This window comes from Tiliqua scincoides, chromosome 1 (assembly GCF_035046505.1).
Source record: "Tiliqua scincoides isolate rTilSci1 chromosome 1, rTilSci1.hap2, whole genome shotgun sequence".
NCBI classification, from domain to species: Eukaryota; Metazoa; Chordata; class Lepidosauria; order Squamata; family Scincidae; genus Tiliqua; species Tiliqua scincoides.
In genome coordinates, this window is record NC_089821.1 from 131,890,797 (window position 1) to 131,917,194 (window position 26,398).

The 26,398-nt window shown below is 39.6% G+C and overlaps 1 protein-coding gene across 5 annotated transcripts in view; it reads left to right on the forward strand.

Annotated features, from left to right (window-relative positions):
* Nucleotides 1-25,295, forward strand: part of AGAP1 (ArfGAP with GTPase domain, ankyrin repeat and PH domain 1) — a 389,814-nt gene extending 364,519 nt beyond the window's left edge. For all 5 annotated transcript variants that reach the window (XM_066637277.1, XM_066637250.1, XM_066637243.1 and 2 more), the window contains 2 exons: nucleotides 22,390-22,645; nucleotides 23,287-25,295. In XM_066637277.1, coding sequence (XP_066493374.1) covers nucleotides 22,390-22,645; nucleotides 23,287-23,490 — 460 coding nt within the window. In that variant the 3' untranslated portion in view covers nucleotides 23,491-25,295. The remainder of the gene's footprint in view (nucleotides 1-22,389; nucleotides 22,646-23,286) is intronic.
* The last annotated feature ends 1,103 nt before the right edge of the window (nucleotides 25,296-26,398 follow it).

Genomic DNA, 26,398 nt, shown 5'->3' on the forward strand with positions numbered 1-26,398 from the left:
AGAAGCCCCTTAGAACAGGCAGGGGCTTGACATGGGATGTCAAGAAGACCCTGAAGAGGTCTCCATCCGCCTCCTGACCTGCACTGGATGCAGCACAGGCCATATGGCCTAGCTGTGTCAGCACAGGTTAGGATTGGGTTGCCCTTTCCAGGAAATTATTGGTCATTTGATGTCCACAATTTACTTTGAAAGTTACCTTGATCACAGCTCTCTTTCTGTTGAAGACCTTGTCTTACTATTGATTTTAATAGAGGGTTGGGCAAGTTATGACTGTGATTATTAGTGACAATATTTATGATAACTATGGAATAGAGACGATCATATAATGGCTCTTCAATTATAGAGAAATTTACTTGGTCTAGGCCTGGTCTAGAGAAATTATAGAGAAATTTACTTGGTCTAGGCTCTTTCAGCCATCTGCTGCGGCTCCGGAGTCCGGGTGAAAGTGGCAAAGAGGGTGACAGAGCGCCTCTGTGGCGGCATGGACAGCATGGTGGGGCAGCTTGCGGGCGGCAGCCTCTTCGTGGCGGTGGAGACGGGTGCGTGCTACCTCATGGCCCCACTCCTGCCGCCCCTCGCTGTGCGCCCAGGACACTCGTCAGCCGCGCACGGCCTCACACGGAGCAGCCCGGCCGAGACAGAAGCGGCGCCGCCAGCCAGCCAGAACAGCCCCTTCACCACTCAGGCACCCAGCAGGCCTGGCACGCGCGCTCACGATGCCCCTAGCGGTACGCCACCGGCCCACCCCGCCCAGGCCCGCCTGCCGCTGCTGCTGAGGCCGGCCCTGCATGGGCGCCCGCCGGACCTCCTCTCTGCCCCTCGCTGGTTCCACCATAAAATGGCTTCTGAGCCTCCACAGACACCTCCAGCCTGGCCTGGCAGAAGGGCGGAGGAGGACAGGATCGCCTTCACCACCGAGAAGCCCCCTGGCAGGCTCAGTTGGAGCCCAGTCCTATGCATGCCTACTCAGAAGTTGGTCCCATTGGAGTCAGTGGGGCTTACTCCCAGGAAAGTGTGCCTAGGATTGCAACCTCAGAGCCCAAGCCTATGCATGCCTATTCGGACGTTGGTCCCATTGGAGTCAATGGGTCTCACTCCCAGAAAAGTGTGGCTCGCATTGTAGCCTGAGAGCCCAATCCTATGCCTGCCTACTCGTGCCCAATGGGGCTTACTCCCATGAAATTGTGGATAGGATTGCAACCTCAGTCGCTTTCAACTTTAGGCCATCCAATAAAAAGGTTTGGGCTAAAGTTAAATGGTGCCTGAAGTGCACCAAGTGAACTGTAGCAGTTCATTCATTTCAAAAATGCAACACACTATAGTTTTTTTTATATAGAGCATAAAGGTAAAAAAAACTATATATGCAGTGTTATCTTCATTTTAGATGTCAAAAGGCTCCCGAGGTTTTCTTTTCTCCGGAAAATGGGTCCAAATGGCTTAAGTGTTTAAGTTTGCCTACCCCTGGTCTAGACTAAACCAGGAGTTGAAAATACGCAAGCCTTGGTAAGTTCTGGATCAAATAGACCTTTGATTGAGTTCCCAAGTTACTTCTGTCACTTTAATAAGTCAAAAATTATAACCACTATAGGAAATTTTTGAGTCTACTTTTTTAAGTCTCATTGATTTGAAGGCAAAACATGTTTAAGCCATTTCTGCCCAACATTGTATATGGCAATGGAATCAAATGTGTGCACCTGTGGGCTAGGACAAAATGGATTAACTCTTCCTTGAAATCAGTGGGAATTTTAAAACAAAACTATGCTCAAATACTGTAACAGAAACACATTTAGATAATTAGGGTTATCTAATAAAAAAGGCTTCATTAAAATGGAATTATTTGCAGTGGGCTCTTTGTGGGGCTGCCTTTGTAAATTATCTGGAAATACAACTGGTTTAGAATGTTGAAGCCGGATTGCTGATGGAGGCCACTCAAGAGGAGCACATCCATTAGTCCCATCTTGCAAGAACTACACTGGCATCCTACATCTGTTTCCAGGTTCAAGTGCTGGCCATTCCCACAAAGCCCTGTACACTTTGAACTCGATTCCTCAAGGGCGGCCTTCTACCATCTGAATCTGCACCATCTGTTGAGAAATTCTGGAGAGGCTCTGTTCCAGGTGTCATCATTGACTGAGGCTTAATTGGTGTGCACATGGAACAGTGTCTTTTCTGTGATAGTCCCCAAGATGCAGAAATCCCTCTCAGGAAGTTCGGGGTATATCCTTTCTCTTTAAAAATTGCTTAACCACATACGTTTTGCCAGATCTTGTGGGTGGGAAGGGATTTGCATCTGTCATTTTGCTTTTGCTGTGCCTGATTAGTTTAATTTTGTTTAATTTATTTTTATGTCTTTACGTTTTGCTGTTAGCTACCTTGTGGCGTTTAGAGAAAAACAGGTTAAAAAAGATAGGAAACAGGCAACATTGGCTATGACTGACCAGTGTATGTTTATGTAAGACCCAATAAATAAATTCAGCTTAACAACTTTCAATGTATGTGGGATAGAATGTTTATGTAATTGTACAAATATTAGAAAACATTAGTGTCTGTTGCTCTTGTATTTTCATCCAAGGAAAATTGAAGAAATTGATAGGCCTTAGTTTTTAGAAGCTGATACTTTTCATTCATCATCTTAGAATTTCCTAAATATACATTAGAATCAGAAGCCCAAAAATATTGGCTTATTTTACTATCTACCTCTACATATTCTTCCTACGGATTCCTCCACCCCACCCCATGTCATTTGCATATGCAGTGATCTTTGGGCAGAGGCAAGAATTTATCTCATTTATGTAGGAGTCTTTCCTGCTGTTTCTTGCCTTCTCTCAATTGCACTGCAAATGACTGCCAGCCACACAGGACTTGGGAAATGGTAGGGCTTTGTCGTGGTTGTCATGCAAGTTGGAGAAGGAAAGTAGCAGCATTAGTGTCTCCCACAGTTTCTCATATTCTCCATACCGCGGCATGAATAAGAAATTCTCTCCTCCTACATGTGCCAGAAAGCTCAGGGGGGAGAAGGAAGGGTCTTTTCTCATGTGCACTGATATTTGAATACAAAAAGGAATAGGTACAATTCCTGAAGTTTCTTTCATTCTCCAATGTGCAGCGCAAGTGAGAGCTGCTAGAAGTTCTCACCAGAGGCAGTCACCTCTGGCAAGCTAGCAAATGGATTTGAGAAATTGGATTTGATCAAACAAATTATGGCAAAAATCAGAGTGAAATGTTGCATCACATAGTACATACTCTGGTAAAGCCTATCACTCTCTTTCCGAAATGCTGGTGTGAAAGGCATTTTTTAAAAAACTGCAAATCAGAAGGCAGCCAAGGATTTTCATACAAAAATATGGAACCTACAGACAACCTTCCATTGTCTGCTGAGAAATTAGGCACAGAGATTAGTTTAATAAATGTAGTGTGTTGCTTTCATTGGCTCTCAGGACCCATGAAATAGAAATATACATACAGTTTTGTTTATGCTGTTTTCATATGTGAAAACAATTCAGTACTTACCTACACCCTTTGTCTCAGATTCCATTCTGAAACTGGTTTTTAACTAGAAAAAATACCCATGTATCCTCTTGTTACTGCAAAAATTGTCTTACTCTAGGATATTACTACTGTACTTTCTATCATAGGAAAGCCCTGAGGAGAGAAGCCCTTAAAGTACACATCTTAACCATTAAAGCAGTCAACCCAAATAAAAAAAAGTATTTGCCTCCCAAGGCTAAGTACAAAGAAGAAATTATGTAGGCTTGAGAGAGTCTTCTGCTCCCAAGCTAGCAAATCAAAATAACCTGAACCCGTAAGTAAATAAATATTTATCTGTATAGCATATAGCATATAGTAAAGACTGGGGGAAATTGATAAAATGGGCCCATTCTATCTGTTCAAGTACAGAATTTATGCTGTCACTATCTCTCCTGTTTTACAGATTTCTATACACCTCCAGTGTATCTTTCCCCCTCCTTAAACACAGTTGCTGACAGTCCAAATGTTTAAAATAATTGGATTCTGCATTCTAATTCATCTGTAAAGTATTCGTTGATTAAATTAGCCTAATAGATATTATTTCTTACATGACTGCATAATTTCATCCTGATTGGATCTCTCTGGCACTAACGAGTCCTCCAATTTACTATTGACTTGAGAATCAGGCTAGAGCTAACTATTCTCTTCTTTCGATTTTTCTTCCCTAGCTAAAAGTTAAAACTGATTTATACTAAAAGGGCATACTGTTAATGCTCAAGTGCAATATATTTCTTTCCTTAAGACCAGTGTTAGAAGAAAATATATTGTTTTATATAATCTTAGCTGCCTTTAATTTGCTCAGTGGGATGTTCTGAAGCAGAGACTGGCCATTTAAAGCCCTTTGAGACACAATTGGATTTTCTGAAACTAAAATACTTTAATCATACGTAAACAGTTTTCCAAATGATAGACCAACCCTCATTATCTGTATCCAAGATTATATAGGCCTTCTCGTAAGATGAACTTTAAGTTTGATGCTTCATGCTTTACTCTTGCTTCCCCATGGCTAGGGGTGTCCTGGGGTTCCAGCTCATTTCCCTCATTGCTTAACACCTAGTCACCAGGGGAGATTGTCTGAGAGCTGAGTTTGCTGTCTGTTTTTTCTTTTATATTATGTCTATCAGTTTTGTTGGTTTACTGGGATCTAATGGAACAAACTGAAGCTAAATCTGGACAAGGTAAAGTTTATGCTGGTTGAGAATATATAGTCTCCAGAGTAGGAGATCCATCTTTTGACATATGGGGTATCTCATACATGAGCAGATCAGACAAACCACTGTGGTGTTTTTTGAGGTTGCTTCTGGATGTTCAGGTGATAGCAATGACTAGAAATCCATTGCGTAGTTATATCTGGGGAGTACAGATTTGGCAAAATGTACCCATGGACTAGTAACCTCCAGGCTTGACTACTGAAACATGTTTTATATAGAGCTGTAATGGAAACATTTTAAGATGCTGTAACTCATACAAAATATGTCAACTCCTTTCCAACTGTAATGGGACGCTGGGAGCAATGAAATGCTCAATATTTATTGAATAATTATTACCAGTAATATCTTCTATTATAAAGCAAATAAAGAAAAAAATGAAATAGTTACAATTCCCAACTGTCCAAGTTGGACAACATTTGGGGACAAGAGCACAAACCAGCATTATCTGGTGTCATTCTCCATGGCTCCAGTATACTTTGAATGCAGGATTTAAGTAGGTGAATTCACAGAAATATACATACAGAGGTAAAGTTGACAGCATCCTCAGTAACCCCTTATATAAGAACATAGTTCATTTCAATGAAAAAGCCACATTCTGAAGCCCCTAGATATGCCTTAGTTTGAAAAGTGTTTTGTAAGTTAAAAAAAATTCAGTTGTAGTATGAACTTGAGCAAAATTGAGGCAGAAAGTTGAGAATGTGTAACGAATCGTAAGGTTTTGTAGGCTGATTGTTGCAGCACCTTCCAGACGTAAAAGAAGAATTTGCGTATCTGTCACTGAATTGTCATACAACACACCTCATTCTATAAATCCCTGCGAATGGTTTAGCAGCACTTTTTAAGTGAGCCAGTAACTGCAAACAGCTGGTAGGTTTTGTATTGGGTCGGTGAACTGAGCAGAGGAAGAAAAAATGTTGGCAAATACAAGGCAGCCCCAAGACAGAAGAGGTGGGTAAACTCAGGAAACTGTTTCATAAGTAAACTGAGGAGACAAAGGCACCCAGCAGGAACAGAAGGGACACCCACCCCTCCTGAATAACTCTCCTAAACCAGAGCTGAAAAGGAAGAAGTCCCATTTGCTTCTGGGAATCTAATAAATTGTTTCAGGAAGTGAAAGTCGGTCCACACTAATGGAGCTGTGATTGACAGTTGGTTCTCATTACGGTGCCCATCAGGGGACAAAGTACATTCCACTGTTGTTTAAGAGGTTAAAAAAATAAAATGCAGGTTGCCAATATAAGGCCAGAGGCATCCTATGGTGATGTTTATTTTGTAGCGCTAAGACTACAGAATTAAATGAATAGGCAATTAATAATTGATTCTATCACAAGGAAAATAAAATCTTATGAAGTCAAGGAAATGTAACCTGGCATTTTTCAGGCTTCATTTTTAAACACAAGTGTTAGAAGTTTGTGTTCATGAAAGACTGAGATCAATATTGCTGAAGTCCTGTGCCCACAGACTAGAGCATACAAAGTACTTTCTTGTGTTCCCACTGATAGAATTCTTAGCATTGGGGAAGAGTATGATTCAGAATCCACTCCTCAGGCTGCTGTTACTGATGCTCAATAGGAAGTGGAACTGCTTGATTCGGATATTTCTGTGTGGTCTTTGGCTAGTAGGAGCCATCAGTATGCAGCCTTTCATTTTCATGTATTGCAAAGAAGAAATATCCAACGTTTGTTTGTTTGTTTGTTTACTAGCTTTATATACCACTTTTCCTAGAGCTTAAAGCAGTGAGCTTTTACATAGAATATGTGTAAGTTACATTTATATATTTTATTTTCTTTAATGGAAAATACTCATCCAAAACTTCTCTGTTGAAATAAAAAATAATTACTATATTAAAATAAGTTTTAAAATTTTGATTTAAGAATTAATACAATGTTGTGGATACACTTGGGCTAGGAAGACACCTGTCAAATCCTAGGCCAAATCTACAGACATTTTGTAAGTTTATGGCAAAAGTGTGATTTGAAATGGCACCTTTCTGTTTAAGTTATTCTCTACAGCAGCTCTCATTTGATCCACTGTATCACCTCTCCAAAACCCACTTGCTTCTCAGTATTTTTAATTACAAACATAGCGTTTCTGTGAGTTCTTGAACTAGTTGGTTCAATAACTCTAAGTATTCGGAGGATTTTATACAACAGAATTGTAGGCAGTTCAAGAGGGTGTAGACTCTTTTAGGTTTACTTGCTTATATAGCTTGCCAGTACTCAGAATGGTGATAAGGAGTTGACTGGAGAAAGTCATATAAAATTTAGCTCAGTCAGATCACATGCGATTAAATTCTCATTCAAATGACAAGTAATTTTGAACAGGAATATGCTGAGGCCCGTGTAGCTAGATTAGCAGCATGTCTGCCTGACACTTTTGTCAGTGAGATCACAAAGACTGTTAGAGACAAGCCAAGAGAGTGGCTGCTGCTTCAAAGTTGATTAATTTCCTAGTTTCAGGTGTAGTTATTCTGAGTCATTGCCAGAATAAATTTGCTTCTGTGTGATGGCACTCTACTCCACATCTTACATTGCCTGCATCTTAGGTTAGAAGGGTGGCAGCTGACATCATAGAGGGTATGATTTCAGTTTGTATCTGGTTTCACAACTAATGGTCTTTTCCAATCTACCCATCAATGAATCTCCACTTTATTATTTGTGGAAATACTGCGTCATCATGCATGCCATTATACTTTTAGTACAAACTCCAAAATGTTGATCATTTTTTTAAAATTCAACTTATACTACAGCAACACCAAAATATTGTAGTTGGAAGAAATTAAGCATTCTTCAAAATTTGCATGGTCTTTAACTATTTAATGGATATTTTACAGCATTTGGAATGTTTTGTTGATGATAGGCCTAGAAAGAAAATGAAGGACTAAAAGGAAAAGCATTCATAGAGAAGAATAGGCCAGTAAGGGCAGGATAGATCCTATTCCTCACATGGCAAACCTAGTCATTTGTTTGCCAACCTCATCTTCCATGAATATTCAGCATTCCTGCTATTCCAGGATTCTGTCCATGTCCTGCACACCATAGAATGATCACAGTTGTGCACCTGCCTTTGACTACATCAAGATGATGAACTGGACAGCCAGATTCCTCAAAGAAATGCTCCTTGTAAATCCTTAAAATTCTAAGTCAGAAGCATTGCTTTGACTCTCAGAGCAGAAATCTAACTCCTCAGCTTGCTTCCACCTGGTCAAAACAGAGTGGAACATTTTGTATACTGTGATGTAATCAATAAAGAGAAATTTGTAGACTACCAAAAGGAAGCTTCAGCAATATGCAAAGACTTGGAAAGAGGCAGCATATTCATAGTGTGAACTTAAAAAAAAAAATCAGAGTTTTAGTTGAAGGGGACTTGTCCACACTATTGTCCACACTTTAGAGTCTCCAGCAAGTATTTGCTGGAGGCTCCAGCAAGTATTTGTAGTGATAGGATTTTGCATGTCACATCGTTAAATACAGCGGTATGATTTAACCAGCTAGCAATTTGTGCATTTGTTGGAATTTCTAAACATGATGTTCTAAACATTTCTAAACATGAATTGCAAACAGAGCTACTGTTGCAATCGAATTTATTATTGGCCGTTTTAAGCACAGACCTGGACAGTCCGAAATCCTTGCAGAAAGTGGCAGTTGACATGTGAAAAGCAATACCTGCCTAGTTTCTTCAGTACCTTCTGGCAATATTAAAGAAAGTGGTGAAATAGAAATCTAGATGCAGATCAGAATGATAATATTGATTCTAAAATGGGATTTATCAAGTAATAACTTCCTTTGCCATGCTATCATTTGAGTTAGTGAGAAACCTGGAAACTATACATTTATTGGTGTGTTCAGTTGGTGTATTCCCTCCAATGGCCCACTTTTAAAAAATTACCAATTTTCAGGAGTTAGTCTTTCAAGTCACAGTTCGAAGGCCTCATTTGGAGGTAGGAGGTTCAGAGTATGGTGCTGCTACAGAGCTCATAGAGTTGTAATTTTCACAGCAGTGGGCCTCTGAAAATAAGTCCTTTTTACAGAACAAGTGGAAAGGTTGACTGTTTACCCATTTTCCTTTCTCTTCTTCTTTCTTCTATCCATCCAGCTCAATCCCACAAGTTTGCATGAAGATCATTAGGAACTAGCTAATCAGTTTGGCAGCCCTGAGGCTGCAGCTGCTGTGAACCAATGTATGCACTTTGTAGGAATTATGATTTTGTGCCAGTTCATGTGGCAGGGCTTTGATGTACTTATTGATACATTCAGCCCTCAGGCACATCAGGCAAAGAAGTGCCCGCCCTCTTGTTTCAAGAGCATAATAGAAATTTTCAGAAAGAGACGTAATTATTTCAATTACTTCTCTGCGGTTTTGAGACGCACTTGAGTCTCAAATTAGAAAATAATATTCACATGTTTCTTCTAATTGGTAACAGATTAGAAGCATTTTATCTTTTAAAATGATTTCCAAATGGTGCCCTGAAGAGACTATGAAATAGGGAGAAGAACAAAAAAAGTGTCATACATTTCACCATTTTAAAAGTCGCACCCATTTCAGAACACAGTTAAAATTCCTGTAAAGTCTTCTGCAGAATTACTTAAGAAGTGCCACTGTCATCTTTTCTTTGAGAGGAAATCCGCTAGGAATAGTTTATATACACCAGTTTTAAACCTACTTTATAAAATTATTGTTCATTTTGAGTTTATAGGCAATTAGACCCTATACCAGCCATTTTCAACCACTGTGCCATGGCACACTGGTGTGCCATGAGTGGTCCACAGGTGTACCACAGGAATTTGGGGGAAGGTTATTTTTTAATAGGGCTAATAGGAGATGTGAGCCCCCACTGGCAGCATGGTGTGCCTTGTCAATTGTCAAAAATCTGGTGGTGTGCCTTGACCATTTTAGTATCTTGTCAGTGTGCCATGAGATGAAAAGGTTGAAAATCACTGCCCTATACTATTAGACCCTCAACAAACACATTGTTTGCAATGTCTCAGACTGAGATACAAAGTATGGTCAGACAGAAGCCTTTTCTCAGAATATTGGGTGCCTGTCAATTAGTATTTTTAATGTCAGGCCCAAAATTGTAAAGCGATTACCTCTTTACAGAAAGTGTGAACATACTTTCTTTTTTTTTAATCAACACAACTTCATTTCTTCTTCCATCTTTCTGTCTTCAAATTAGCATACTGGTCAAAGATTTCTTCTTTGCACTGCACCCCGCCTTTCTTGTTGGGAGCTGATGTAGCATAGTGGTTAAGGGTCAAACTAGTCACGACCCTAAACATGTAAGTAGTCCTTCTGTGTTTAGTTTTCTCGTAAATAGTGCTTGGGGAAAATGACAAACTGAATCTGCATCAGGCGTAGGGGGACCGTAGTACTTTGTCTGCACTGCGATTCCAATCCTGATTGCACCCCCACTGTGCTATTTTTAATGAAAACCTTCCATTGGTTTCCACATCTTGTTAGGTCCTAAGAGTCTGTGTTGCTAATCCAAACTTTCTTGGTTTAAATCTCACCTCTACCATGAACTCGCTAGGTGATCACAGGCTAGCCACTCCATATCCATATCCCCCAGAAGCAGTATGGGATAATATTAACTCCACTGACCAGCTTGTTTTAAGGACAACCTCAGGATACTACAAATGAAGGAATTTTTCACACACAGAAATTTCTATGTAAGCATTAAGGATTACTAAGGATATTTCCATTTTACACTTTTTCATGAATTCTGCTCAGTTCTGAAACAAACTTCAAAAGAAACTTGTATTTCAGTCCAACCTAATTATTTCCACACAATCTGTTTGGCTACAGGTACAGTTCTAGTCCACAACCTTTAGTGGAAAAAAATTGTTAAAGTATGATTCCTGGGTGAAACCTAGATTTTCAGCCTCATTGTTTAAAAGGCATTGGTGCAACTGTAGTTAGCATAGGCATCCATTTTATAGTATTCTGAGCAGAGGAAAAGCTCCATTTCTTTTCTTTCATGTGTTTATGATGCGATATGTTCCAAAGCAGATCACATCAGCGACTGTTATGGTATTCTTAATGCAGTGTGATGGCTGCATCACAGGAAAAACTGCTGTAAAGTGCATTGCTGATGTACGTCCCTGTTATATGGCACATTACACTGAGTCTGAATACCTCACTTGACTACCTCTGGCTGTCGCTCACCTCACAAGGATGTATTGAGATTTATGTGTTTAAATAGATGGGTGTCACATTCTTTCCTACTGCTTAGTCTGCTATGTATATATGTGTGTGTGTAGCAGCTTGGCAGCTTTTGTTACAGTCTATATTTCAGCTATTTTTTTTAATTAATCTGTAATTTAGTCTGATGTTTTTATAATCAGGTCTGTTTTAGGCAAATAGAGAATATAACAGGATTACATCTTGCCCGCTGGTGCCCCAGCACTCCAGCCATCTCTGCTTCCATCAGGCAGTGCAGGGCCATAGTCACTATGACAACAGGCCTGTCCAGAATCCAACTCACCCACTGTGGGTCAACAGTAGCAAATGCAGAGCAACTGGAAAGTTGCTTTCAGAGCAACTGGAAAGGTGGCAGATTCAGAGGCTGTCCCTGGTAGGACTGAGTACAAGCGGTAACAGCATCCTGGGAGGAAAGGAAGGCAAGGCAGAAGGAAGACACTGGAAAATGAGCTGGGCAGCAGCATGGTACCAGTTTGTCCAATGCCTGCATGCTGCATGGGATCCAGGAGAAGCTTTGTACACATGTGCCTGGCAGCACTCTATGCTTTGGGGGGAGAGGGCTGAGGATGGCAGTTGGTCTCCTAAGAGAAAGTGCCTTGAAAGAGAGCCCAGCAGAGAACAACCCGCAGATGGAACCACGGGGTCTAAGCATGGGGGTGGGTGGGTGGGTGAGAGTATAACTTATTGGATCCAGAAGGGACCGGCTCAGGCTACAAGCCTATTAAAATGAAGGGGGAGGGGAAATCTGAGGCTAGACTATATAGATCATGCATGAGGATGTTTATGAAAATCTGTTTCTATAATGGAATGTCTAGATTTTGTTAAACTTGCTGGAGCTAATCAAAGCAATGCTAGAGCAAGCAACCATCTGAGAAACGAGCTGCTGGTCCAGACTGCTTTCTGCAACAAATGCACGTGCATGCATGCACAGAGAGAGAGAGAGAAATGTGCCACCCTATGTAGTACTCTCACAAGAACCAAAAGTTCCAGAGTTATTTCGTTCCTATGGCATATTCTGTGCACGCGAAGGATGTGCCAGCCTTATGCGTCATCAGGCAGGCAGAGGCATCAAATACAATACTTTTCAATAAAATACAATACATCAAATACAATATTGAAGGTATTTGAATATAGGGGAAACCAGTGGTGCTGAAAGGACTTACCAGATCTGAAACATACAGTAAATAAGTAACGGGGCAACACTATGCATGTCTCCTCAGAAGCAATTTCCAGTTCAGTGGGGTAAGCCATACTCCCAGGAAAGTATGTATAGGATTACAGCCTGAGTAAATTTAACCTCTGGTCTCCAGAGAACATCGAAGAGCTGGCTTTAGATCCCAGGGATAGGGAACAGCATTTAAAGGGCATTTGTCAGTGTGGTATATATAATATATGAGCATATTATATATATGAACATATTTATGTGCCCTACTGCCATGTTTGGCTATAAATACAAATGTCCAATGTAAGAAGCTAAAAGCCACCAATCAATGTTGGTGTTTCACCAACTGTTTCAAAACCCACACAGCTTGTCTTTTCAAAGGCTCAAAACAAACAAGGGATCAGAGGAGGAGGTATGAACCAGGTATACAAGGTATACAAGTATACAAGGTATACAAGTTTGAACCAGACCCAGAAAAATTCTTCCTGAACAGTGCAGGCAGTCAGATTAGCTGACTTTCCAATCCAGTCCAGATCAACTAGTATATATGTATATTAAGCTGTCCAGACACAGCCTACTTCTTAATGAATACTGTTACACTTTCTAATCAAGTTAATTACATATATTTAGCATCTTATTATTCTTAGTATTATGCATTCTGTTTCTAGACAGTTATTGCTTCAGAGTTCCCTTGGATCTTGATTTTTAGGCATGTTTCTAAAATCATAAAACCTGTTTGTAGATGTTAATTTATAAAAGACTTCTAAGATATATCAGGTATGTAGGATAAAAAATAAAAGCATTGTATGTGAAAGCCTTATGATTTCTAGCTAATTAAACAAAATCAATACTAAGCGTATTACTTTAAGCTAATTAGTCTTGAAAATTTCCAGTTTACCTTACTGTATTCTGTAAACAAAGCAGTAGAAAATAGCTGACTATAATTCCTACCATGACATTTTGTACAAAATAATTAAATGTACATAAAATTGTCCTAAAAGGCAAAATCTTCCAGCTCTGTGCTCCTGCATATTCATGCAAGACATTGAAATTGCATCCTCTCTGCAATGTTTATCTGAAATTTCTCTTTACTTGTCAATTCAAAGAAGGTATAAGCTGTAAGAAGTAATAAGCTTAATAGGTTGATTTTGTTTAATTAGCAATTATTTTCTCTGAGTCCCTTCATAAAGCACTCTACAGGTTTAAAAACACATATGCCAGGAGGCACGGTGAAATTTATTTCTTATCTTGCCCTTCGAAACGAACATAAATTCTTGTCCTTTGTCAGCATTCACAATTTACAGTGGCCAATTTCTTACATGCTTTCAATAATTGGGGAATAAGCATCCATTGGTCTTTGTTTGCTGTCTGCATCCCTCTTATTTGCTAGGGAGTTGCATCCCTAGAGGGCCTGTGCTCCCTTTCCCCTTAGCAACGCTGGGTAAGAGAGAAGGCATGCATGCGAAGGAAGCAGTGAACTGCTAAGGACTTACTTTGCCAAAGGGTAGGGACTTCTCCTGCAGAGAGAGAGGAAGCCCCCTCTGTTTACTCAGCATATTGTTTCCAGCTCTTCTTCCATGTCTCCCTTCCAGTTCCTGCTTTGCTTGAGGCAGGAAGAGTGTTTGGGAAATTCCTTGCTGCTAGCCCTTTCTCTGTTCTTCCCCCCCCCCCCCACTCCTTCCTCCTCCTCCCTGGTCCATTTCAGGCACAACTAGAAAATGAAATTGCTTCATCTTCACTGTTTGTGCTGTACTCATACAACAAATATTCCTCCTTCATGACTTGTTTCTCCAACCCATCTATCTGTTAAGTATCACCAAACTTTGTAAGAACATACTAAAATTATAAAAATACACCATTGAGAATCCTGTATTAAGAAAGCTCTAATAAGTTAGATTCTGGTTTATGAGCTATTATAGGAAATTGGAATATTGCCAAATTAGCATATCTAATTAAAATTAATCTTAAAAAGTGTATGATTGGACATAACTATTTTTTAAAATTGGGTTCAGTTGTGTGGCTAGCAAATAAAAGAATTATTTTCCTTTGCTATCCAGTTTAAATATTAGAGTTTTAAAGTATTTCTTTATGCATTAGCTTGTGGGTGTGATTTGAAGGGGGACGAACTTTAATTATGGTGGTTCAGCAAAGTTGGTGGAAAAGCCTCCTAGTGATGTCTTGCTTTTTGTTGCTACAAAAAATTTTAAAAATTTTTAGTCAATGATATTTTATGTTTATAGGTGTAGAAGGAACATACAGCTAAGGTGTATTAAGTGTACACCTGAGGATGGAACTGCACAGTAAAGCTGCTGTCCTTTATATCCTTAAGTGAAAGCAAGTTCCGTTGAACTCTTTAGTACTGAATTTTAAACAGACATGCATAGAATTGCACTCTAGAGGGATGTGTCCACATCATACAGGTACCTGTGTAGTACATAGGTTCTCAGAGGACCTGTGTTTGTCTGCAGCTCCCAACTGAGGGCCCAATCCTATCCAATTTTCCAGCACCATTGCAGCTGCAATGCAGCCTTGAAGTAAGGGATCAAATGTTCCCATACCTAGAGGTGGCCTCTCTGACTCTCTCTTCACCACAGAATGCAGTGCATGCTCCATGAGCACAGCTGCACCAGCACTAGAAAACTGGATAGGATTGGGCCGTGAGTTTGCTATTGAATACATTTGGCCCACATCTAATGAAAGGACAACATTTTGATGTTAGCATGTAAGGCCAAAATCACATCCATTTGAACCTTGGTATCTATGTGGGATCCATTCCTGGACTCGCCCGCCCCCATCCTGTAAATACCAAAACCCACAGATAAGTGAATCTGTGGGTCAGTCCACTATTACCTCTAGAAGCAACTGGAGATTTCTCTGGTTGTGTCCAGAGGTGTTCTGAGGCCTAGAGACAGAGGCACACACTGCCTCTGTGGGCCTCAGAAAGCCTCCTGGATGTGACCAGAGAACACCCTCTATCACGTCCAGAAGCTCAAGTCCAGCCCTCTAGCACAGGTTCAGTGAGTTAAATCCATGGATCACAAATCCACAGATTACGAGGACGGACCTGTATAGTCAAAACTCCCTTCAACCCAAGTAATGTAGACTGTCTCTTTAAGAACTAAAAGCACAGTTAGAGAGACAAGTGACAACTGAGGAAACAGGAACTTCATTCTCCCTTTTAGATACTCTCCAGAGCATAAATAGAGTAAGTGGAATGGCAGACGGAATTGCTTGCACTGTTTATGTTGTTGTTCTATCTTTTGGTGGGTGTGCCAAATGTGTATACTTGAATTTATGCAAGTTAGTCACTTGTTTGGCACAGGCTGAATGTATGTTCTCAGATTTGCCTCTACGTTGGGCAAAATCTATTACACTTTGTTAGTTTGCGTATAAACATAGATGCCACATGTAGAAAAGATTTGTGTAGGAAAAATGGCAAAATCCCTTAAATGTATTAGGCATTAGTAGATGTTAGAACTAGGATGTCAGATTGTGTGTCTGTAAAACTGTATGTTATATGGCAATTTCAATATTTACACACTTGCAAAGTGGAAGGGACTTGAATTTTATTTATCCATTGCCAGAATAACATTCAGCAAAGGACAATGCCTGAACAGAAAGGAAAGAATGAGACAGAGACTGTGAGCATTCAGAGCAGCATCCACCCGAGTTAGATGTCACATGAACAAATCTAGAATCCTAACTTAAAAAAATAAATGGGTGAAAATATCGCTTGAGTTTTACAGGGCTGAATTCATAACTTGAATATTTCTGCTCTGCCGTGCTGGGACTGCTAGTCCAGTACTTGAAGAAAAATAATTGTCAGGACCGTATTTGCTCTTTGCCTCCTGACCATTTCTCTCTTCCTTCCACTTCTCCTTGCCAACATTATCTGGTTTATTTGTTTTCAGATGACAATGATACCATGTGAGTGGCAGAGTAATTTAAGTAATTGGACGTTATCTTCAAGGAGCTAAATAAACAAAGGGCTTTTATGCTATTTTTATGTAGCCCGTATGCAGAATTGGAAATAGGGTACAATTTCCATTATCTGCATTAAAAGATGCTTAGAGTTCATTGACGGTAGAGATGCATATTAAAGCCAGGAAATTGATGGTGCTGTTTCGTCAAGCTTTAATGCATCGTCACTTCTCTGGCATAGAGAAGACGGCAGTGAGATTATTTGCATCCAGTTATATCAGGCTTTTGTTAGAAACAAGGCTTTAATGTCTAACAGTAACAGGTTGAAAGGAAAAGAGATTTTGTTTTTATAAAGTATTGCCTGGTCTAATTATCTGTAATTCTACTTGTTAGTATTAGCGGTTACTTATTTGAAACATTTATCGCTTTAGGAATGTATTTTAAATCAAGTTCTCAAAACAGAGCCTTAGTTCTTCCAATTGACATATTCTTAGCCAGATATGTTTTCTGAACTTGTATTAGCTATGGAAATTCTAGGAATGTTCATATTCTAATATTTCAGTTTTCTAATGTAACAAATTCTACAGTCCCAAGGAAATTTGTCTGTAAAATTTGAGTCACTGTAAATAAGCCCGCTAACCTTTGTTTTTCCTTTGGTCTTTTTTTCCCTCCCCCCTTCCTGTTAGGACTACAACAACTCTGGTTTTAATAAGAGGCATTAGAGTAAGAGAAGTTTCCCATAAAAGAAAGAGAAACATTTAGTAGCAGATGTTCAGCTGCACATATCTTTCATTTCTAGAGATAGGCTCAGTATCTTTTTGCTGATTAGTTGCTCTTTCTCTCATTTCCCCTCACTTATACAACTGATTTATTTAAAGGTATGTCAGCACTGGCTAAATTGAAGCACTGTGCTGCCTCCTTTCTGCTTATTGCAGATTGCTCCAATAATTCATTTTTTAGCTCATTAGCTAACAGGGTATGTGAGCAGTAGTTCTCGATGGGTTTGAAATGAGGTTAAGTGATCTACTGCTGACAACTCTGCTCTTGAACTGGCCTACCTTTGGGGAGAAAGAAAATCTGAACCAAAATAAGCCGTGGATCCCAAAGGTGAGATTGGGATATCAGACAAACAATTAGTGTTTGTATGCCTGTGCCATGATTTCTAGTGTAAAGCAGCGACATTGATTCTGACGTTCCCCGGGAAAGGTCCCAAGTTTTCCATTGAAATCATTCAGTGAGAATATATTAAGAGAAACAGGATGGACAAAGATTCTGTCTTTGAATATACTTATCAAGATAATTAGTTCTCCAATGGACTCCGTACAACTTGGAGCTGAGAACTGAGCATTCTCTATCTCTGGGACAGGCAGTTCAGGGCTCACAATCTAAAAGGAAACACAAACATAAGAACATAAGAAGAGCCCCGCTGGATCAGGCCAAGGGCCCATCTAGTCCAGCTTCCTATATCTCACAGTGACCCACCAAATGCCCCAGGGAGCACACAAGACAACAGACACAATCTGCATCCCGGTGCCCTCCCCTGCATCTGGCAATCAGAGGAAGCCTGCCTCTAAAACCAAGAGCTTGCACATACCTACTATGACCTGTAACCTGTAATGAACTTTTCCTCCAGAAATTTGTCTAATCCCCTCTTAAAGGTGTCCAGGCAAGATGCCATCACTACTTCCTGTGGCAAAGTGCTCCACAAACATGCTGGGTAAAGAAATATTTTCTTCTGTCTGTCCTAACTCTCCCAACACTCAATTTTGTGGATGTTCTGGTGTTATGTGAGAGGGAAAAGAGCGTCTCTCTGTCCATCCCCTGCATGATTTTGTATGTCTCAATAATTTCCCCACTCAGGCGCCTCTTTTCTAGGCTGAAAAGTCCCAAATGCTGTAACCTTTCCTCATAGGGAAGGTGCCCCAGCCCAGTAATCATTTTGGTTGCTCTCTTTTGCACCTTTTCCATCTCCACTATATCTTTTTTGAGATGCGGTTACCAGAACTGGACACAATACTCCAGGTGTGGCCTTACCATCGATTTGTACGAGATGGCATTACAATATTAGCTGTCTTATTCTCAATGCCTTTCCTAATGATCCCAAGCATGGAATTAGCCCTCTTCACTGCCGCCACACATTGGGTCGACACTTTCATCAAGCGGTCCACCAGCACCCCAAGATCTCTCTCCTGATCTGTCTCAGACAGCTCAGAACCCATTAGCCTATATGTAAAGTTTCAATTCTTTGCCCCAATGTGCATGACTTTACACTTACTTACATTGAAATGCATCTGTCATTTTGCTGCCCAGTCTGGAGTCTCCCAGTTTGAAGAGATCCTTCTGGAGCTCTTCACAGTCTCTTCTGGTCTTCACCACTCGGAAAAGTTTGGTGTCATCCACAAACTTGGCCACCTCGCTGCTTAGTCCTGTCTCCAGGTCATTTATGAAGAGGTTGAAAAGTACAGGTCCCAGGACAGATCCTTGAGGCACTCCACTTTCCACCTCTCTCCACTGTGAAAATTGCCCATTGACACCCACTCTCTGCTTCCTGGACCTCAACCAGTTCCTAATCCAGGAGAGGGCCTGACTGTGGAGTTTTCTCAGCAGCCCTTGGTGAAGGACTATGTCAAACGCCTTCTGAAAGTCCAGATATATAATGTCCATGGGTTCTCCCGCATCCACATGCCTGTTGACCTTTTCAAAGAATTCTAAAAGGTTTGTGAGGCAAGACTTACCCTTACAGAAGCCATGCTGATTCTCCGCCAGCAAGACTTTTTCATCTATGTGTTTGAAAAGAAAGAAGACACCAGCAACAGGTTTATAATCTAGGATTCACAGCTGGGATAGAATTCTTATATAACTGCTTGGCAGTTGGTTCCACTTAGCAACACTTATGAGAGATCTATGGGAAGTTGGAGCCTTGCCTTAAATGTTTCCCTTTGTCTAATTTTCATTTTGTCTTAGCTGAACCATTCTGAGGCCCTCTTCTCATTGAATTACAGCATACAGTATTCAGTTCCCATCTTGAGGATGGGACTCAAGTCTAAACACAAAATTCATTTATGTTTAATTTACACATATACACACAGCATGTGTATACACATATACACACAGCATGAAGTTAATTTTATACAATATTTTAATAATTGTGTGCATAAAACATAATTTGTGTACACTGAACCATCGGAAAGCAAAGGTGGACAATATATGGTTATTTGGCATCACCATCACTCCTGATTCTGAATTTATATGCTACTGATAAGCAATCATTTTCTTACACATATTAACATGTAAGTACTTAATTGTTTTTAAAAATGCCATTTTATTACCTTTGTGAGTGTGCTTGCATGTGTGGAAAAGATATATCACAGCTGAAGGGGGTTGGGTCTTTTTTCCTGAAGATACTGTCTGTTTTGCACCTGCATTTTGCCTGTTATCCGTCACATGAGGTCAGGTGTGAAACTCTCCATTGTGACATCAATGTGTGTCGCTGCTCAGAGTGTTTCGGATTCTGGCACATTTCAGATTAGGGATGCTCAGTCTTTATTATTATATTAATATATCACTTTTCAATGACAAAAAAATTCTCAGAGTAATTTACTTAACAAAAGGAATAAGAAGGTGGCTCCCTGTCTCAAAAGGGCTCACAGTCTAAAAAGAAACACAAAAAAGACACCAGCAACAGCACTGGGAGGTTGACTAGACTGGGGTAAGTCTGTTACTCTCCCCCTGCTAAATGTATAAGAGAGCTATCATTAAAAAAAAATAGTACCTCATTGCCCAGTTGGCATGGATGATTTGAATTTTTGTTCAAGTTTAACAATATTCTCCCTCTTTCACAGAAGTTACTATCAGAAATATTGACTAAGATGAGTTCCAGTGCTGATTTTTAGGGAAGAACCTTCTGCATCTTGAAATTTAAATAACTGCCACACATATCTTTTATTTTAGTGGTCATTTGCATGACTTAAGTTTTGATAAGAGAAAAATGATCATAATATCTTTAGTAGGACTAACTAAAAATATTATAATACTTTCCCTGTTTAGATAGGACTAATATAACTATGTCCTTGTGAACATTTCTGAGCATGCTTTTTGTTTTTGTTTTTGCTTACCCAAACCCATTTTTAGGGTTTTTTTTTTTAACCTGATCAAAGTACTTTAAAATATACTAAAAATTTTCAGTCTCATTTTAGAACTTTGAAATAAACATTTTCAAAGCAATTTGAAATTGTGGCAGTTCTTTAGGCTTAGATAAATACTGAGACACATGTATGTATGAAAAAGTCTGGTTTTGAGATATGCAGGGGCAGAGCAATGTCCTCTGTAAGAATCTTTTCTTTACATGTAGTAAATGTGTTAGTTTTGCAAAATCCATGATGTGAATATCTTTGCGTGAAAGTATCCAGGGAGTATGGTAAGGTCAGTCTCTGGTCATCAGGAAGTGATGCAAAACTAATCCTGATTTACTTTGTAAAGTACCTGTTTACATAAGCATTTGAAAACAGATTAAAACTAACCTGACACCCTATTACTTAAGAATACAGGAAGCATTGATGAAAATCCTAAAGACAATTTATTTTTATATTTAAAGGTATAAACCTTAAGTATTGCCAGAAAGGTTAACTAAACAAGTGCCTCTTCAAAAGTAGTTGTGATCAGTCTTCTGTGACTGTACTGTCAGGTCAGTGCTCTGTTAAACTGTAAACGTTAATCTCAGTGAAAGATTCTTCAGATTACTATGTATAATTTGCCCTTTATTATATGGGAAACCCATGAAGAATCTAGAGTCTGCAGTACAGTACTATGCATATCTACTCAGAAGCAGGTGCTATTGACTCAGTGGGATCTACTGCTAAGGTTTGCTAAATACTGCTAAGGTTTGCTAAAGTATAGGATTACAGCTAAATATTCTCATTCATTAAATCCAAATGCTTCATGCAGGATGATTTCAGCTTCTAAATAGAATACATGAAACTTGGCTAGAAATGCCAGCATTCATTTGGAAGATCGTTACATTATCATAGTCACGTACTGTGCGGATCAGAAATGAAACTTCCACTATAAACATGAATATCTGTTATATACCATCAACTGGGCTGATGTTCACTTCCTGGTGTCCTTAGGAAAGAAAAACATTTGATCCTTTTAAATGCAAGAAAAGGTGGACCTGATTGTCCATGTGTTAGGAAATGATGAATTAGCATTCCAACTAGTTCTTCCACTGTCTGGAGCTTTCCCTTGGAGTGGAAAGAGCATTCAGCTCACACAAAGTGTCCTTGGAAGACTCCACACACGAGCAGCATGCTTCTTCCATTCACAGAAGGAGTGCTTGTCAAGATGGTACCTTAATGGAATTAGGCTGAAATCCTAACCCACTTCCCAGCACTGGCATAGCCAATGGGACATGCACTGCATCCTGCAGGTGGGGGGCACTCACGAAGGCCTCCTCAAAGTAAGGAATGTTTGTTCCCTTACCTCAGAGCTGCATTGCCCTTATGTCAGTGCTGGAATTAGGTTAGGTTAGGTTAGGATTGCGCCCTTACTGTTATTGTTTGTGCACTTTAATAGTATTATAAACTCAAATGTGAGGCTCACTCTCCTACTGAATTTTCAGAAGCATAAACAGTATTAAGAGGAAATGAACAGGACCAAATCCTTTCTGCAACTCAGTCAGGTGCAACTCTCCCATGGTGTGGGTGAGGGGACAAAATATGTATATGGTGCACAGCAACATGAATGGAGGTCATGCATATGTCTAGTTTGTCAGATGTACAACCACTGGCAACCTGCTAAATCTTCCCAATGTGTATCCATCCAGCAAAGTAGATTTTTTTTAACCAGATTTATGTGTGTGCTGTATGTCTTTCTCTCCCAGCCAGGGAATCACAAGGCAGCTTACAATGTTCTTTGATCTCCTGCCATGTGTATCCAAATGAAAGTAATCATGATTAAACAAACTGTTCCTTTAAAAAACACTAACCTTAACATTGTGTTTCTTCTTGCTTCAAAATTTAGTCAGATATATCTACAAAATAGTGGTTGTGGTCCTAGTTTTTGGACAAACCATGTCATATACAGGCCAAAGTTTGCTGGATTCAGGCAACATGGCAAAATCTGGTTTGTCGCAAACTGCAGTTAGAAGCTTCTTGATCTCCTCCACTTGTGCATATGGAAAATGAAGGAGGAAGCACAAGTACCCAAGTACACAACCTATGGTTATAACAGCAAACCACGGTTTGCCATTGCATCCAACTGTAGTAATTGTCTAGCATCTAAATTATCTGGAAAATGAGATGCTTTGTGCTACAGAGGGCTGATGAAGAATCGGTTGATATCGGTTGATATGTGTGTTTGTTTCTGCAGGGAAGAAAAGGAGCACTGGATACGGGCAAAATATGAGCAAAAACTCTTCCTGGCTCCACTACAATGCTTAGAGCTTTCCTTAGGACAGCACCTGCTAAGAGCAACTGTGGAAGAGGATTTGCGTACTGTCATCCTGCTTCTTGCACATGGGTCACGAGAAGAAGTTAATGAAACCTGTGGAGATGGGGATGGACGTTCAGCCTTGCATTTGGCTTGCAGGAAAGGAAATGTGGTGTTGGTGCAACTCTTAATTTGGGTAAGTACCCGCTGCGTTGAATTTGGAGATGTAGGCTTGGATCGATGGTGGGTTGTTTAAATTGTCCCTATTAGCTCACTATGGGCCCACCTCACCCCAGCACTGTCTGTTCTAGTGGCTGTCTGCTGGTATTCATTTGCATCTTTTTAGATTGTGAGCCCTTTTGGGACAGGCAGCCATTTAGTTATTTGATTTTTCTCTGTAAACCGCTTTGTGAACTTTTAGTTGAAAAGCGGTATATAAATACTGTTACTAATAATAATAATAGCTGACAGGTCTTGTAAGTAGCTACTGTGCTTTAATAGAGGAAGAGTGTGTATTATGATTAAATATTCCAATTGACTAGGCAAGCTTGGCCTACTCAAAATCCAAAATCATAAGACAGACTTGGTCCTAAAGCTGTACAGATGATGACAGTTCCGCACTAGTGCACAAGAGTAAACTAGTACACCATGTAATAAATGTCTTAGAAAGACTTACTTGCACTTTGAATCACAGTCTGGAAGCTCATTCATGAGGGAATAGTGGGGGTGACTTGGGGTATTATGGCTGCGTAACAATAACTGCACAAATATAAAGTCCCAGAGAAGCTTGTGTACTGTTTCACTGCTTAATATAAGATCTACCTGTTCTTTCCACAGTACGGTGTTGATGTTATGGCCCGTGATGCCCATGGAAACAGTGCACTGGCCTATGCCAGACAAGCCACAAGTCAAGAATGCATTGACATCCTCCTGCAGTATGGTTGTCCAGATGAGCGCTTTGTTCTCATGGCTACTCCCAACTTGTCCAGAAAAAATACAAATAGGAACAACAGCAGTGCAAGGATGCCCACCATCATCTGAAAAATGTGGCTGTTGTTCCTCTGGTATTACTGAGGTCCACGGCCTCATTGTGCATTATCTTCACAGTGGAGGTCTATAAACCTTAAATGTCCCTTCTCCTTTTCTTCACAGTCCTCACTTCCTCTAGGAGAAAAAAAAATCCTTGGATATTAGAAAGAGACAAGAAGGAGAAAAGTGGACTGCAGGAGCCATTTGTTTTAATAAAAAGTTCTGGAATGATGAAACTGTAAAAGGGAGGGGAAGACAAAGAGGTCATGGTTTCACTAATGGTAGCACATGACAAGGGACCATTTGACTGGGTGTCTCTAGGCAGGGGCTCTTACCAAGTATTGCATGGAAGTTACTGGAGAGAGACAATGGGGGGAAGAAGAGAGAGAAGAAATTGTAACTTTCCTTAACTGACAGTTAAGCACATCAGTACATTTCACCTCTACCAAACTGAACATTTGGATTTCATTCTCTTTTCCGAAGAGCTTGACGGCATAAATCAGAAGCAAGCACAGAGTTTGTCAGGTTTGAAGCTCCTATGATGGTATGTGTCAAATCAGTTGTAGCTAATCTGTCCAGGGAGAATACTGGCTTCATTACACTTGTATAGTTGAGTTCTTCCAGCATTACTGCTGTTTAATAGAACATGATTAGTCATCACGGAGAAAAAAGCATATTAGCTGAGGAGGTAGTTACATGGTACGCTTCGGTGATTGCTTGGATGTGATTGCAATATTCTTAGAAGCATCATATTATCTCAGACATGTTCTTTCAAGCCCTTGGAGCCCTCCTTTCTAAATTCACTGTCATAATTTAGTATCTGTTTAATTTTTCAGTCCAAAGAGAGGAAATCAGTTGCTGAGTATTATTCCTCTGCAACCTTCTCAGTGTAAAAACAAAATGGAAAAAATAAATAAGAATAGCTATGAAATGCAAAAAAGAATAATGATTACAGCTAAGGAAAAATATTTCAAGTACATTTATGAGCTAGCTACATAAAAGGCTAATTTTTTCAGTCGTGAGAAATACGTTGTGTCACTTTCTCCAAGGTAAATGTGTTGAGTTTAGGGTCACTCATGTGGTGCATTGCCTAAGTTATACAGATTTTCTATTGTGTCTTTAGGTTATGTGTCTGTAAAAAAAATCTATTTGAATTTTTCAATTCATAAGTATGCATTGATTTTTTTGAAAGGCAAATACACTTTTGTTAATTTATAAACTTTAATTGATGTGAAATAATGTGTGGCTAGTTAGGATCTCAGAGATCACCGATCATAGCAACAGATCATGAAAAACATTCCCAGTGAAGAAATAGATTTTTATTCTTTTGATGAAGAGTATATCTGATTAAGATGTTGGCGCATGTTTACAGAAAAGGTGCAAGAAAATATGGTTTGGAAGAATTGTTGTCTTCCAAAAGCACAAGCATCTTTTATTGTATGTTTCATGATGATATTGTGGATGGTGACAAGGAGCCACAGGCAGAGTTATGCAAGAATTGGGTGGGGAAGGGAGGGAGCCCAAATATTTAGCCTGATGCTCCTCTTCAAAGCAAACCTGGCTTCTTGTGCTTTAGAGTATATCTTTGTGGTATGGACTGACTTCTGGGAAGAGTTTTGGACTTTATTTTAGATAATAGTTATAGGTTTAATATTTTGGTAGTACTAAACTGTTCCTAGCTTTTGCTTCCTTTGTGGGATGAGTCTGCGATTTTGAATGGCAAGGCGCATGGAGCATCATGAATAGAGAAAAAAGTATGTTGTAGAGAATGAATGTTTGTTAAAAACTGAGCAGAAATAAACACTAATGAAAAATTATTTTAAGTGAGTTGAATACACTCAATAATAGTTAATACATTTTTGCCTGCTTCAACCAGTTCCATGGTATTTTACTTCTTTGGGATTCTGTGGAGAAAATAAAGCATGTTGAGATAAAGTTTATGTTGAGAGGAAGGAAAGAATTTTTGGTAATTCTTTTGGTAACTTGAAAAAATGTCAAGCGTCACTTTTAACCTCCAAAATAAGATATAATTTATTTTATCCCCCCGATATAAACTACAATGCATTTGTTTGCCTTCTCATTCTTTAGAACATCCATTTCATGTATTCAGCTCTGTGAGCACTTACAGCCAAACTGCAAGTGACTGGGAATGCCCAAGTTGGCCCTGGTTTTTTCCTTTTTTCATTGTATATAGTGCAGAAGAGCACAAGGGAAAGCACAAGGGAAACGGTGGCAAAAGAGTAAGGGGGACTTTGGAATTTTGCCCCCACTTTTGTTCTGATCACAAACAAAGAGTAGATACATTCTCATAACTTGCCTGTAGGGGATACTCTTAGACATGAGCTCAGTGAAGTGACTGCAGTTTGACTTAGCAAGACTACTGATTATGAGCCCCTCTATGCAGACTATTTATAAAAGTAGTTTTCATTGACAAGCCACTGGAAGCTTTGTTTTTTTCTATAAATACTGGATAGAGAATGACTTGCAATAAAGGACAGAACCATAGTGGGGGCAAAGTTGTAAAGCCTCACCATCATTGTAATTTCCTCTACCCTCTCCCGAGTTATTTAAAAGGTAAAAGTGGGGGAAGAAACAGGCTGATTTTGTGATCCCAATAACACATAGTTTGGTACTTAATAGAAGAGTCTTTCACTCTCATGGCTATTTCATAGCATGTGTATGTTCGTCATTTTGGAAAATATTCAGGTAGATACTAATTGTAATATAGTTTCCATAGCACCTCTTACTTGCTACTAGGTATTGGCCCTAGTATTGGCTACTAGGTATTGGCCCTAGTCTTTTCAGCTCTTGAATACCCTTATTTTTAATCAAGAGAACCTTGGGCAGCAGATTTTAACCACACTTTCCAGGGAGGTACTGTAAAGCATTGCTTTGTTGGGCAAAGAACAATTTCCTAATC